The 12682-nt window shown below is 33.7% G+C and overlaps 1 protein-coding gene across 2 annotated transcripts; it reads right to left on the bottom strand.

Annotated features, from left to right (window-relative positions):
• Window positions 1-334: 334 nt before the first annotated feature.
• Window positions 335-10338, bottom strand: LOC105674701 (uncharacterized protein PF3D7_1120600-like). 2 transcript variants are annotated; one of them, XM_067352565.1, is made up of 10 exons: window positions 9982-10338; window positions 9067-9203; window positions 8003-8192; window positions 6669-7095; window positions 6346-6435; window positions 6108-6164; window positions 5449-5631; window positions 5052-5248; window positions 941-1100; window positions 335-699 (listed from the first exon to the last, which is right to left on the bottom strand). In XM_067352565.1, the coding sequence occupies exons 4-10, from the start codon at window positions 7051-7053 to the stop codon at window positions 593-595; spliced, it is 1179 nt and encodes a 392-aa protein (XP_067208666.1). In that variant the 5' UTR covers window positions 7054-7095; window positions 8003-8192; window positions 9067-9203; window positions 9982-10338; the 3' UTR covers window positions 335-592. The 2 variants fall into 2 exon arrangements, with proteins under 2 accessions (XP_067208666.1, XP_012226634.1); XM_012371211.2 differs by lacking the exon at window positions 8003-8192.
• Between the last annotated feature and the right edge of the window lie 2344 nt (window positions 10339-12682).

The raw sequence follows: 12682 nt of genomic DNA on the forward strand, positions 1-12682 counted from the left end.
TCTGCGTAATGCTTTTCAAAAATTATTATGATTAGCGTATTATCTTAACGACTGATATAATAAAAAGAAATATTTCTTCAAGAGGTATATTTTGCAGTCTTGTACAGAATACTGTGATTACCGTATGATCCTTGAGGATCTTTTTCTAAAGCTATATCTTTTAAAATAATCATTATTAACAATTTGTTAATTTCTTTACATTTTTTACTTTTATTAAAAATTTTAAGAATATTTACTTGAACATTATTGCTAATAAAAACATAATCACTGTATTCCATTCACTATTGCATATATTTTAATTGCATTAATGTTGCATTAATTGTTAACAACCATATTTACAATCATACAAATATTTACAACCAGATACTTTATTATTAATATGAGTAATATATTTTTTCTTTTCCAACACTCAATAAAAAAAGTATAAATCTTTCCAACTAAAATATAATCAGCAGTAGTAACTTAAATAAAGTCAATTCCTTACATTTTACTTGCGTTATAAGAACAATTTATATAATGTTTCATGCAGTTAATCCTTATAACTTTGTCACAAAGAAAATAAAATAATATCATGATATTTATTGTATTGTTTTTATTTTCTTAATAAATAATTCAGACGATCTCCCGCATGCCGCAACCATTCTTGGATCACTTTCTGCACCTGATATAGACTGCATTCTTCTGTACTGGTAATATAATCTGAAATAATTACAATATTATGTTTACAATATTATGTTTTACAAATTTTTTATACTTTAATATTAAAAACTGTTATCAAAATATAATGATTAAATCTAACAGTTATTTATATAGATTTGTTTTTAATATTAAAATAAGAAAAATATTGAAATTTATTCAAAGAAAAAGCAACTAAATTTACTGTTAATTATAACATATTTTTTAAACTTATATTTATTATTATACTTTTGTTTTTAATTACCTATAATAATGCTAGCAAATACAGTATTTCTTATAGCCATCGAATCTTTTTGGCCCGTCCACGACATTTGTTTTGATACGTTATCATGGATAAAATATTTCATGATATTTCTGGTCTTATTTTTATACATTTTGCCTCCAACTTTTGCAATTTTATGTTTCTGCAACAAAAAATTAGATACAAAATTGTGATTAATCAATCCAGATAGGATACTGAATTCTATACACACTGAAATGTGATATACCGTGATACACCAAACAAAATTTGGAAAACATTTAAATTTATGCTGTCTACTTGTAATCTGTATTTTAAATCGTATGTTGACTATACTTGAGACTACAGCAATTAAAATAAGCAAATTTACTGGGTAGTTGACCATTAAGAACCCTGCACAGCAGCCTTATCAATTTTTGTCCTGGATTTCCACGCACACAATTGAGAGGTCATGCTCATGTATTGCGCAGAGTGCAAAGCGTACAGTATTTTGACATAAAATACAAAATATCTTGTAAAACATTCAAGGAAATCTTACCTTAATACTTTTATGCACAAAATAATGAGACGAATCAATTGGTATAAAGAACACATAGTTGCTTTTAAAAAAAAGTAAGCAGCTGCATGTTGCAAATAACATATTTTTTCTTAAAAGCAACTATGTGTTTTCTTTATACCAATTGATTCGTCTCATTATTTTGTGCATAAGAGTATTAAGGTAAGATTCCCGAAAACTAAATGTTTTACAAGATATTTTGTATTTTATGTCAAAATACTGTAACTTTCAAGCCTCATAACTCGAAAAATACTTAATGAAAAATAACTTTATTATAGTGTTTTGAAAAGCTCTTGATACTAGCTATTAGATTCTGGAATCAAAAATAGGGTGTTCTATTTAAAAAACCAAAGTTGACCTCCATATGACCTTGGCACGTACACCCTAGGTTAAGCCAATGCCATCATCGGATATCTCCCTCCAAATCCAACAACTTTTGTAGAGAATTTTTTTATCTGATCATTTTCTGCGAAGTTTGTAACAGCATGCGCCTGTTACTAAGCGTCACGCGGGCTCCACGTGAGCACCCCCATTTCGGGCCGCATTCCGATCCCCCAACTCGGGGGTAAAAGCTCAAGAAGGGGTAGCTGCCGGGTAGGGTAGCACCTCAAGTGGGGGTAGCGCGACCGGTATAAAAGCCGGCTCGCGGAACAGATCGAGACCATTCCCCCGAGTACGACTCGGACAAGCCTCAGGGCGCACTCTGAAGCTCCGGTCGTACTCGCTCCCATCCCGATAGTCGTTCTAGGAGCAGGGCGTTCTCTGCTTCGGTCGGGTGTTCCCGGCGTCGACTTCCTATACCTCGTCGTTCTAGGGACAGGGCGTTCTCTGCCTCGGTCGGGTGTTCCCGGCGTTCGACTTCCGACTCTCCGTCGTTCTAGGGGCAGGGCGTTCTCTGCCTCGGTCGGGTGTTCCCGGCGTTCGACTTCCGACTTCCCGTCGTTCTAGGGGCAGGGCGTTCTCTGCCTCGGTCGGATGTTCCCGGCGTTCGACTTCCGACTTCCCGTCGTTCTAGGGGCAGGGCGTTCTCTGCCTCGGTCGGGTGTTCCCGGCGTTCGACTTCCGACTTCCCGTCGTTCTAGGGGCAGGGCGTTCTCTGCCTCGGTCGGGTGTTCCCGGCGTTCGACTTCCGATATCCCTTGCACGAGAGAAGTCTCCCACCGCCGTTGCGCTCAAAGCGAGTCCGGCACCGCCGAAATCTGACGCCACCCGAACTACGACGGTGACAAGGAGGCCACCGACAATGACGGGCACAGCTGCCGCCGTCGCTCCTACCGGGAGTCCGGCACCGCCACTACCGGGTGCGCCTTGACGACGGGACAGTGGTGAGCGTCCCGTACCACGCCGCTCATTGCTCCCGAAAGTACCGGGCTTCTACGCCAACGGGCCGGTGGCTGATCCGGTTCGATCACGCCGGTCAGCCCCGGTCCACGCGCCGACTAGAAGACACCGCCGCGAAAACAACAGAAGAATAATTTAATTTTTTTTTTGTTTTATTCCCACCGCTGTTAATTAGATTTAAAAGTTGTTGCGTTCACTATTTATAATTCAAAGTTTTTTTTTAGTATTTAAGCGTTCATTAAATTTAGAATTAATCGTTTATCGTTCGAGAGTTAAGTACCGCGCCGTTCCGCATAGTATAAGAGTTTTATAAATTTTCACACCGTTTTCGTAATTTTAAGATTTACGCGTCATTAACCGCGTAATACGTTTTTATTTTTGTATCGACAAACATACCGAAATGCAATGTTTACTATTCGGATCCAAAAGCTATGTTTATTTTTTTTTTGGGGGGGAGGGAAGTGGTGTAACAGCACGCGCTGTTACTAAGCGTCACGCGGGTTCCACGTGAGCACCCCCATTTCGGGCCGCATTCCGATCCCCCAACTCGGGGGTAAAAGCTCAAGAAGGGGTAGCTGCCGGGTAGGGTAGCACCTCAAGTGGGGGTAGCGCGACCGGTATAAAAGCCGGCTCGCGGAACAGATCGAGACCATACCCCGAGTACGACTCGAACAAGTCTCAGGGCGCACTCTGAAGCTCCGGTCGTACTCGCTCCCATCCCGATAGTCGTTCTAGGAGCAGGGCGTTCTCTGCTTCGGTCGGGTGTTCCCGGCGTTCGACTTCCTATACCTCGTCGTTCTAGGGGCAGGGCGTTCTTTGCCTCGGTCGGGTGTTCCCGGCGTTCGACTTCCGACTCTCCGTCGTTCTAGGGGCAGGGCATTCTCTGCCTCGGTCGGGTGTTCCCGGCGTTCGACTTCCGACTTCCCGTCGTTCTAGGGGCAGGGCGTTCTCTGCTTCGGTCGGGTGTTCCCGGCGTTCGACTTCCTATACCTCGTCGTTCTAGGGGCAGGGCGTTCCGTCGTTCTAGGGGCAGGGCGTTCTCTTCCTCGGTCGGGTGTTCCCGGCGTTCGACTTCCGATTTCCCGTCGTTCTAGGGGCAGGGCGTTCTCTGCCTCGGTCGGGTGTTCCCGGCGTTCGACTTCCGATATCCCTTGCACGAAAGAAGTCTCTCACTGTCTTCGGACACAGCGCACCGGCAACCGTCGACGACTCCGCAGGGCTCGGATATACGCGGTATCGCTTATTTTTTATTACTTTACTCCGTACCGTACGAACCGACCGATTTAAGAATTAAATAGTTTAATTTGTTTATTATTCAGCCAAAGGCGCACCAACGATTTACGCAGTTTATTTTCCGATCAAAGTTCATTCGTTCACAGTTAGAATTATACCGTTGAAACCATTAACTCGTCTAACCGATAAGGAATATTTTATGTACTCATTAATAAATATTTACTTCCGATATTTGTATCCGTTTATACCATTGAGATATTAGATAGTATTAACCGATTACTTATGTACTCATTTATAAATGTTTTCTTTTTACACGCTCTATTGAATAAATATTTATTTTTCTTTAAATTATTTTTGTTAATTTGGAGTCTCCCGACAAACCACACGAACGAATTCTGGCAAACCGACGAGTTATTCCGCGTCGTAAGAATCCGCTTTGCTAACTACGCACCGTCGTAATTCCGCATCGAAAAATCCGCATACCGTCGAAATTCCGCATCATTACGCACCGCCCGTGAGGCGTGAAAATACGCACCGTTACAAGTTAATAGGGCTGGTCAATTAAAATTGGACACCCTGTATAGTTCAGTGGTGATACACAATCAATACTAGTGAGCTATATAACATACTAGAGTGAGACTTTTCTATAAAAACCAATGTGTAGTTCACGGTCCAAGAATAGTAATAATAGGGGGAACACGTCTGTCCTTTTTCTACATTTACTATTGTGAATAAGGGGAATATTGAAAACAAAAATCGTCATGAGATAGACGTTCCTGTCCAATATAGCTCTCTCTCTCTTCCACAGTGAACTACACTCCTGTTAGACACCCTGCAGTATGTATAGCTCACTGATCAATACCCAATACTGGTTAATATTTGCAGTGATTTGCAGTGAATATTGGAACTTCGGAATGTAGCCCACTGTCAGATCAACTTGACTGCAATCTTAAAGCAACAAGACAAATTAAATCGAAAAATACTTACAAAATGTTTTCTAACTTCTTTATTTTGTTGAAGCTCCTCTTCAAATTTAAAAAAATCTTCAACAGTCGCCAAGGGTAAGGTAGGTAATAATTGTGGTTTACATTCATTATTTGTAGCATACTCAGCATCCTTATCAAGTAGATGTATGATGTAGTCTAATTTTTTCATAATTGTTTTTTGTGTTGTACGACATGCTTCTATATAAAATAGAAGATAAAAATATTAGTATATTTTACAATATATCTTTAAGAATTTTATTTTTAACAGAATTACAAAGAATACTATTTTAAACAAGATTTCCAAAAATTAAAAAATGTACAACATAAATTATGCACTAGTATTTTTATATTGCAATATATAAATAATTAAAGTGACTAGTGAATAACACAATACATACCGCAACAAGTATGGCATTTATCACGTTGTGTTTCATTTACATTACTGACGTCATTAACATTATTGATGTCATTAACATTATTGACACCATTGACATCATTGATATTATTAACATCACTGATATTATTAACATTGACATCATTAATATCTAAAACGTCATGGACGTCATTGACATTATTAATATCTAAAATATGATATTCAATTATTTTTAGTCTTTGAATAGTTCGTTTTATTAATATATTTTTATACGAGGTGTTCCGTAATTTATAATCATTTTGTAAATCAAAATATTATAACGTGAAATTTCTCCAAAAACAAAATAAAAAAGTTCTTTATGATTTTTCAATCCAAGCAACAGTTTTTGAAATATAAGTGTTTAAAATTGGTCAATAAAGCTCTATGGTTAAACGATTGCTTATCCGTGAGTTATTAATCTGCCATACGCGCAACTTAGGGAACAAATGACTGTTTAATTATACAGTCCGATTGGCCAGTTTTAAATTTTTATGTTTTAAAAACTATTACTCGGATTGAAAAATTGTAAAGAACTTTTTTACTTCGTTTTTTGAGAACTTTCATGTTCTAATATTTTGATTCGCAAATTACGAGACACTTTGTATATATAATGTTATAAATGGTTAACAAAGACATTGTATATACCGTCAAACTCTACCTCCTTGCTAGTTGAAGGAAGCCATATCACATTGTTGATATTTTCTGTAATATATTTCATATTTGGAAATGTAAATTTATTAAATTTTGTGTTTATTTATATTATATTATAAAATATTAGAGTTAGCTGTTTTTAATCATTTTTTTTAACACGTTATTTATTATTACAAATATATAAATTACATAATGTATAATGTAAATATTAACAAAAATAAATTATACATACCATTTTGTTTCTCAATATGATTACTCAATTTATTGAATGCTGGTATGTAAGTAGAAGATGATGCCACATCGATACTTTCTGGTAAATGTTCTATAAAAAGAACAAATAAAAGAAAGATTATTTAAAATACAGATAATAAAAATCTAACTATAGATAAAAGTTTTGTAAAGAGCATTTTTCACATTAAATTAATTGCTATCCTTTAATATAGTGAATATATTTTGATGTTTAAAATATTATTTTTTTATCATTTTAAATAATATATTATCATTTATTATTTCAAGTTAAATAAGTCTTTATAATTTATGAAAAAAAATACGTACTTTCCAGTTTTATATTATTGGTGTCACTGGACAATTCACTGTGACTTTCTTCCCGTAGAATATTCAATAACGCCATTAAAGATTTTTGAGTGACGTTACAATCCGTAGCCCAATTGTGTAATCGATGTTGTAAAGTATCTTGTTTCTTTGTATTGTTATATGTTATATAAAATTCTTCGATACATTCAACATTTTCTGCTTTTTCTGTATCTGGCGTGTATGTGGGCTCAACTTTGATTCTACATGTTTCTATTATATTTAAATTTTGTTCTTTTGGCATACATTTTGTATTATAATTATGCTCATCACTATTCTGCTTTGCAAGCAACAAACATTGATTTTGTTGCCTAGGAGATAAATCTTTAAATTTTGTTACCTTTGGCATTTTATAAGTTTTTTTATTTCTTTATACACATGCAAAAGTATTCTGCAAAAATTAATTAAATATTTCATAATATTTATCATATATAATATTAATGTTAGATAATTTCAGCTGCTTTACAAAAACAATACTGCTTTCAAAAACAATACTAAAAATATAAAAATAAAATACAAAATTTACCTAAATTAATAAACAATTTTTTTATTGCATTATAATACAAAAAACATTATTATAAAAATAACAAATAAAGAAATTATTTACTTGTTTAAAAAAACAAATGCATCAATTTGTAACAAAAGTAGGATCCTATTAATAAAGCATAGTGTGTGTTGATTTATTAAATTAGAAAAAAGTTATACTTGAATAAATATCTTTTTCTATGTACAGATATCAGATTCAGAATTATTTTGAAATAAAAAAATGGCAAGTATACAATAGAAAGTATAAAATAAAAAGTGGCAATATATATAAAAAATATTTTTTTTAATTATATGAAATATATATAACTTGTGTTCTTTGTTTAATATTTGTATCTTTATACAAAGGAAGTAATTTCATGTCTTTTGAAAATAACTTTAAAAATATGCATAAAATGAGAAGTATACAATAGAATTGCACAAAAGAATTTTTAAACAAAAATTGTAAATTGATTGCAAGTTGATAATTGATGTATTGTTTGATTTCCAGAAGAAAAAAAAAATGGTGTAATTTTTTCAGAATGCATTCGTCAAACAGCTAAAAAGAAAAAAGAAGCCTAAGAGATTCTCTATAAACTTTAAGCAGAAGAGGACTTCACTACCCAGATGGCAAAAAGATAAATAGAAGTTTATAGAGAATTTATTTTAAAGAATATATACAGAATTAGAAAAATAAATATCTGAAGAATTCTAAAAGAATTAACTACAATCAGTTCGTCTTGAAATATTCTCCAAAAATTCATTATGATAAATACTTTGCGACTCAGTATTTTGAATACTTCGAGAATTCATGAGGAATTAAAAGTATTTTATTTGTTTTAATTCCGACCAGAGCTGCTAGATTCGTTTATATACATGTGATGCGCAAAACGTTCTGCGCATCTTCCGACCCATCTCATGTAGTGTCACACTGTGTGCTACCAGGATTAAGTGCAATATTTTTTTCTGCATAAACAAACGATATATGTATTATAAAAGGCAAAAAGGCGTTATATTATAAAAATCTACGGACAATTTATTGAATGGTAAGTACAGTTGAATTGGATTCATTTATTATATATTTCTAATAATTGTTACTAATATATCTATTAAACATATCGACTAACAATGACATTATATCAATATTATAATTCACCATTCAACAATGTAATTGTTATACAATATGTTATAGTTCACTTATATTGTTGAGTGATGTTGAGTGAAATTATAATATTGGTGTAATTTTACTATTAGTTGGTGTTTACTGAGTATTTTGTAATCCTTTATCTATTTTAAAACTATTTCTCTTGAATTCTTAAAGTATACATATCTATTGGTGTAGAATAATACTATATGAATACTCCAAGAAATTTTCAAGAATTCCAATTATGGTGCATGTAACTTTTTGAATCATTCTTATAGTTTTCTTCTATGAATAAAGAATTACAATTCAGGAAAGAAGAAAACTTGAAGAATACTTTGCGAATTCACTGTGCTATCTGGGTATCTACACAACCCAGCCTTTTATCAAATAATTCTGTACAACATCAAGGAAGAGAAAATAATGATACTCCAGAAATTTACCAAGGAAAAGACCTTTTCTCAATTAACATTTTATATCAAGATCCAAAAGATATGGTTAATTTATAAAAAAGTGACTTTAACATACTAATGTTAATTTACTTAAATTTCATATAAAAAGTTTAAATAAATATTGCCATAGTTACACATGTGCAAGTTGGCATCGATGCAATCATACAGAAAGCACTATTAATAAATATAGATGCAAAGATAATTTTTTGTTTGGATTTATCAAATATTTTCTATAATGAAACATTACCTTAATTTAGAAGAAATGTTCTATACTCTCTGTTTAACGTTTTTTCAGAACGTTTCTTTATATATTCCAGAATACACTTTAGTACACAATCACAAATATTCCATGTAAAAACCATGTACAATAGTTCCTGAAGATTTCTGAAAAAAATATACACCAATAAGATTAAATTTTTAACTATATATATACATTCTTTACATTTTTCGGAAGTGTAAATATTTATATACTTTAAAAATTTATTTTATTAACTTACTCAAATAGCACGCTTGTCTTAAAGATATCTGAAAGACATTTAGAACTACTTTAACGTTAATCGACGGTTTCAATTTGTTAATACCCAAACAAATTGCAAATCTCAAAGATGTCCAAAATACGTCATTCTTTTTAACGTCTTTTGGATGTTTTTCAGATGTCTTTGAGATTTGCGTTGCTAGGTAGAATTGCTACATGAAGAATAAAATATAGTCATTAAAGGTAACAAAAATTTGAATTTTTTTCTTTTTAAATGACAATGTTTTATTTATATTGGCAATTTTATCGACAAGTTGGAACCTTCGGTTAAAGTTAAACTTGGTAACTGACGTCGGGAAAAGTGGCCCTTGTCGTAAGTCTATAAAAAATGACATCTTATTTATTGTGACCACACCGAACCCTACACGCGCTATGTTCGCTATGTTCGCTATGTTCACTATTTTTTTTAGCCACGCACAAAGAAAACATGGCATATATAGCGTAGCACTCTGTGTAGCCGCTTACGTTGTCAATAAAATAAGCCATTTTTCGTGCGCATAGCGAACATAACGAACATAGCGTGCATAGTGCTCTGTGTGACTGCAACATTAGTCTTTCAGATGTTTTTAAGCATGCGTGCTATCTGGATAGTTTTATTTGAAATAATAAAAAAATGAGTATATTTACCAAAACATAAAAAATTGATATAAATTTTAAAGTTGGAATACGTTTTTGTCTAAGAACTATTTTGCACTGACTAAGAAATTTCACTGATTACGAAATTTTCGTTTGGCAGCTCTCGTCATTGAATAATAAATAATGCAAAGTGCAATTGTAACAAAGGGCAACTGTAACAAATGCTGCTTGACGCCACTAAAGATTTCACCAATCACAAGCTTGTAAAATATAACTCAGCATACTCTGTAAATTTACAGATCGCTGTCAAATGTAACAAATTGGCATTTGTTTTAAGGATCGATAAGAGTGAGGCCCGTGTTCCAACCATAGATGTAGTAAGTATAGACTGCTCATTCCCTATCTCCATAGATGTAATAAGTATAGACTGCTCATGACGTTTGCAGAGTGACGAGAGTTTAGAAAGAGTAAGAAGAATTTGAATATAATCTTTTTCTCTGTCACACATAAGAACATATATGTAATACTCCTATATTGCTGATTGAGCTTGAGAGTTTAGGAAAACATTACTGCGGATGATATTCGTCTCTCACTCTAGAGTAGACTATTGCTGGATTTAGGGTGAAATCAGATGATACGGAAAAGAGCTGCGGAACGGAGAGTGCGTCATTGAGACAGCCAATCACAGCTATTCCGTACGATTGTATTCCGCAAGTCTTGTTCCCTCAGTTCACATGATACGGAATAAGGAATCCAATAACGCATCTGCGAAAAATAAAATTTAAGAAAACAAACATTTTTATAATTGTAGCGCTTTTAAAATAACATATAATGTTATAAATTATGAAAAAGTTTATCTACATACAGGGTGATTCAAAATAACCGTATGTCCTCAAAGGGGCATATTCCTGAGCGTATTCTGAGACAACTTTTCCTTTGGCAAAAGTTTGTGCAGAGCTTAATTTTCAAGTTATAAAAGAAAATAGTTAGTGTATCGTGAGTCGAGTACAAGAAACAAGCAGGGGCGTTGCAACTCACCGTTACAAGCGAGTGTTTACGTGAGGCGCCTGCTACAATCAGCTGACACTCACGATACACAAATACGTATACGCATCTCTCTTTCTCTCTTTCTTTCTCTCTCTCTCTCGCTCTCGCGATGAGACAGATCCATATCGAGTAAAAGTTTTTCCACTTTCTCTGGTTCACGTTTCACATTTCAAAACATAACACATTCACATACTCTGTTCACCCACTTCATCGATAAAACGAGGAATTTATTTAATGATCACTACTAATCACTCGGTGCGTGAAAATTATTCGAAAAAAGAAACACGTGTTTTTCGAGTAATTGTGTATCGTGAGTGTTAGCTGATTGTAGCAGGCGCCTCACGTAAACACCCGTGTGTAGCGATGAGTTGCGACGCCCCTGCTTGTTTCTTGTACTCAACTCACGATACGCTAATTATTTTCTTTTATAATTTGAAAATTAAGCTTTGCACAAACTTTTGCCAAAGGAAAAGTTGTCTCAGAATACGCTCAAAAATATGTCCCTTTAAGGACATACGGTTATTTTGAATTATCCTGTATAGTAATTTAATGATAAATAAAAATTTTTAAATTAAAGAAAACATAACCTTTAAAACTGTTTTTTTTTTTATTTTAAAATCTTTATTTATCATTAAATTACTATACGCAGATAAACTTTTTCATAATTTATAACATTATATGTTATTTTAAAAGCACTACAATTATAAAAATGTTTGTTTTCTTAAATTTTATTTTTTGCAGATACGTCATTGGATTTCTTATTCCGTATCATGTAAACTGAGGGAACAAAGCTTGCGGAATACAATCGTACAGAATAGCTGTCCTTGATTGGTGCAAGTATTAACTGAACATTTTGGAGTTTTCAGTGAGATTTCTTGTATAGATTTTTTAATAAAGTTAAATTATCATTTAATCATGGACAGTGAATTAAATATGGTCACAGAATCCATAGCATAGTTATTAAAGGTAAATTTAAGAACTCCTATGTTAAATTATAAAACAAAAAAAATAAGATTAACTTTGCTAAAATTATTGGCATTACACACGGTCTTATCAGAGCATAAAAAATCTAAAAGGAGTATATGAGTAAGACCCATTTATACTGTTGAGCAGCGAATGCTACAAGGCGATAGCGACAATTTAATCAAGCTGCTTGAAACAAGTGATCCTGCTTTGTATTTTAATTATTTAAGAATGGATGTAAGCACCTTTTATTTCTTCTGTCATAACCAAATTGTTTGAATACGCCATTATTGATTATTTAATAACAAAAATATTTACATAAGCATTTGAATTAACGACTCTAATGACGCACTTTTTACTCCGCAGTAGTTCTGCAGCCCAGTTCCGTACAGAACTACTGCAGAACATGCGGAATAGCTGTGATTGGCTGTCTCAATGACGCACTCTCCGTTCCACAGCTCTTTTCCGTATCATCTGATTTCACCCTTACACTGGATCTGATTTCCGACGTACGATGTCCGATATCCAATAAGAAAAATTGTTTTATATAAAACAAATTCTCCTATTGGATATTGGACATCGTACGTCGGAAATCAGACCCAGTGTGACTCCAACATATCTGTGCATTGGCCTAGTTTACATCGTTAAAACGTTAGTACGCGTATTAAGTTTGGTGCGCACCAATGCTTTAGTACGGGTGTGTTTACATCGGACGTACTAAGGGAAAAATATAATACGAATT

This window comes from Linepithema humile, chromosome 3, assembly GCF_040581485.1.
Source record: "Linepithema humile isolate Giens D197 chromosome 3, Lhum_UNIL_v1.0, whole genome shotgun sequence".
NCBI lineage: Eukaryota > Metazoa > Arthropoda > Insecta > Hymenoptera > Formicidae > Linepithema > Linepithema humile.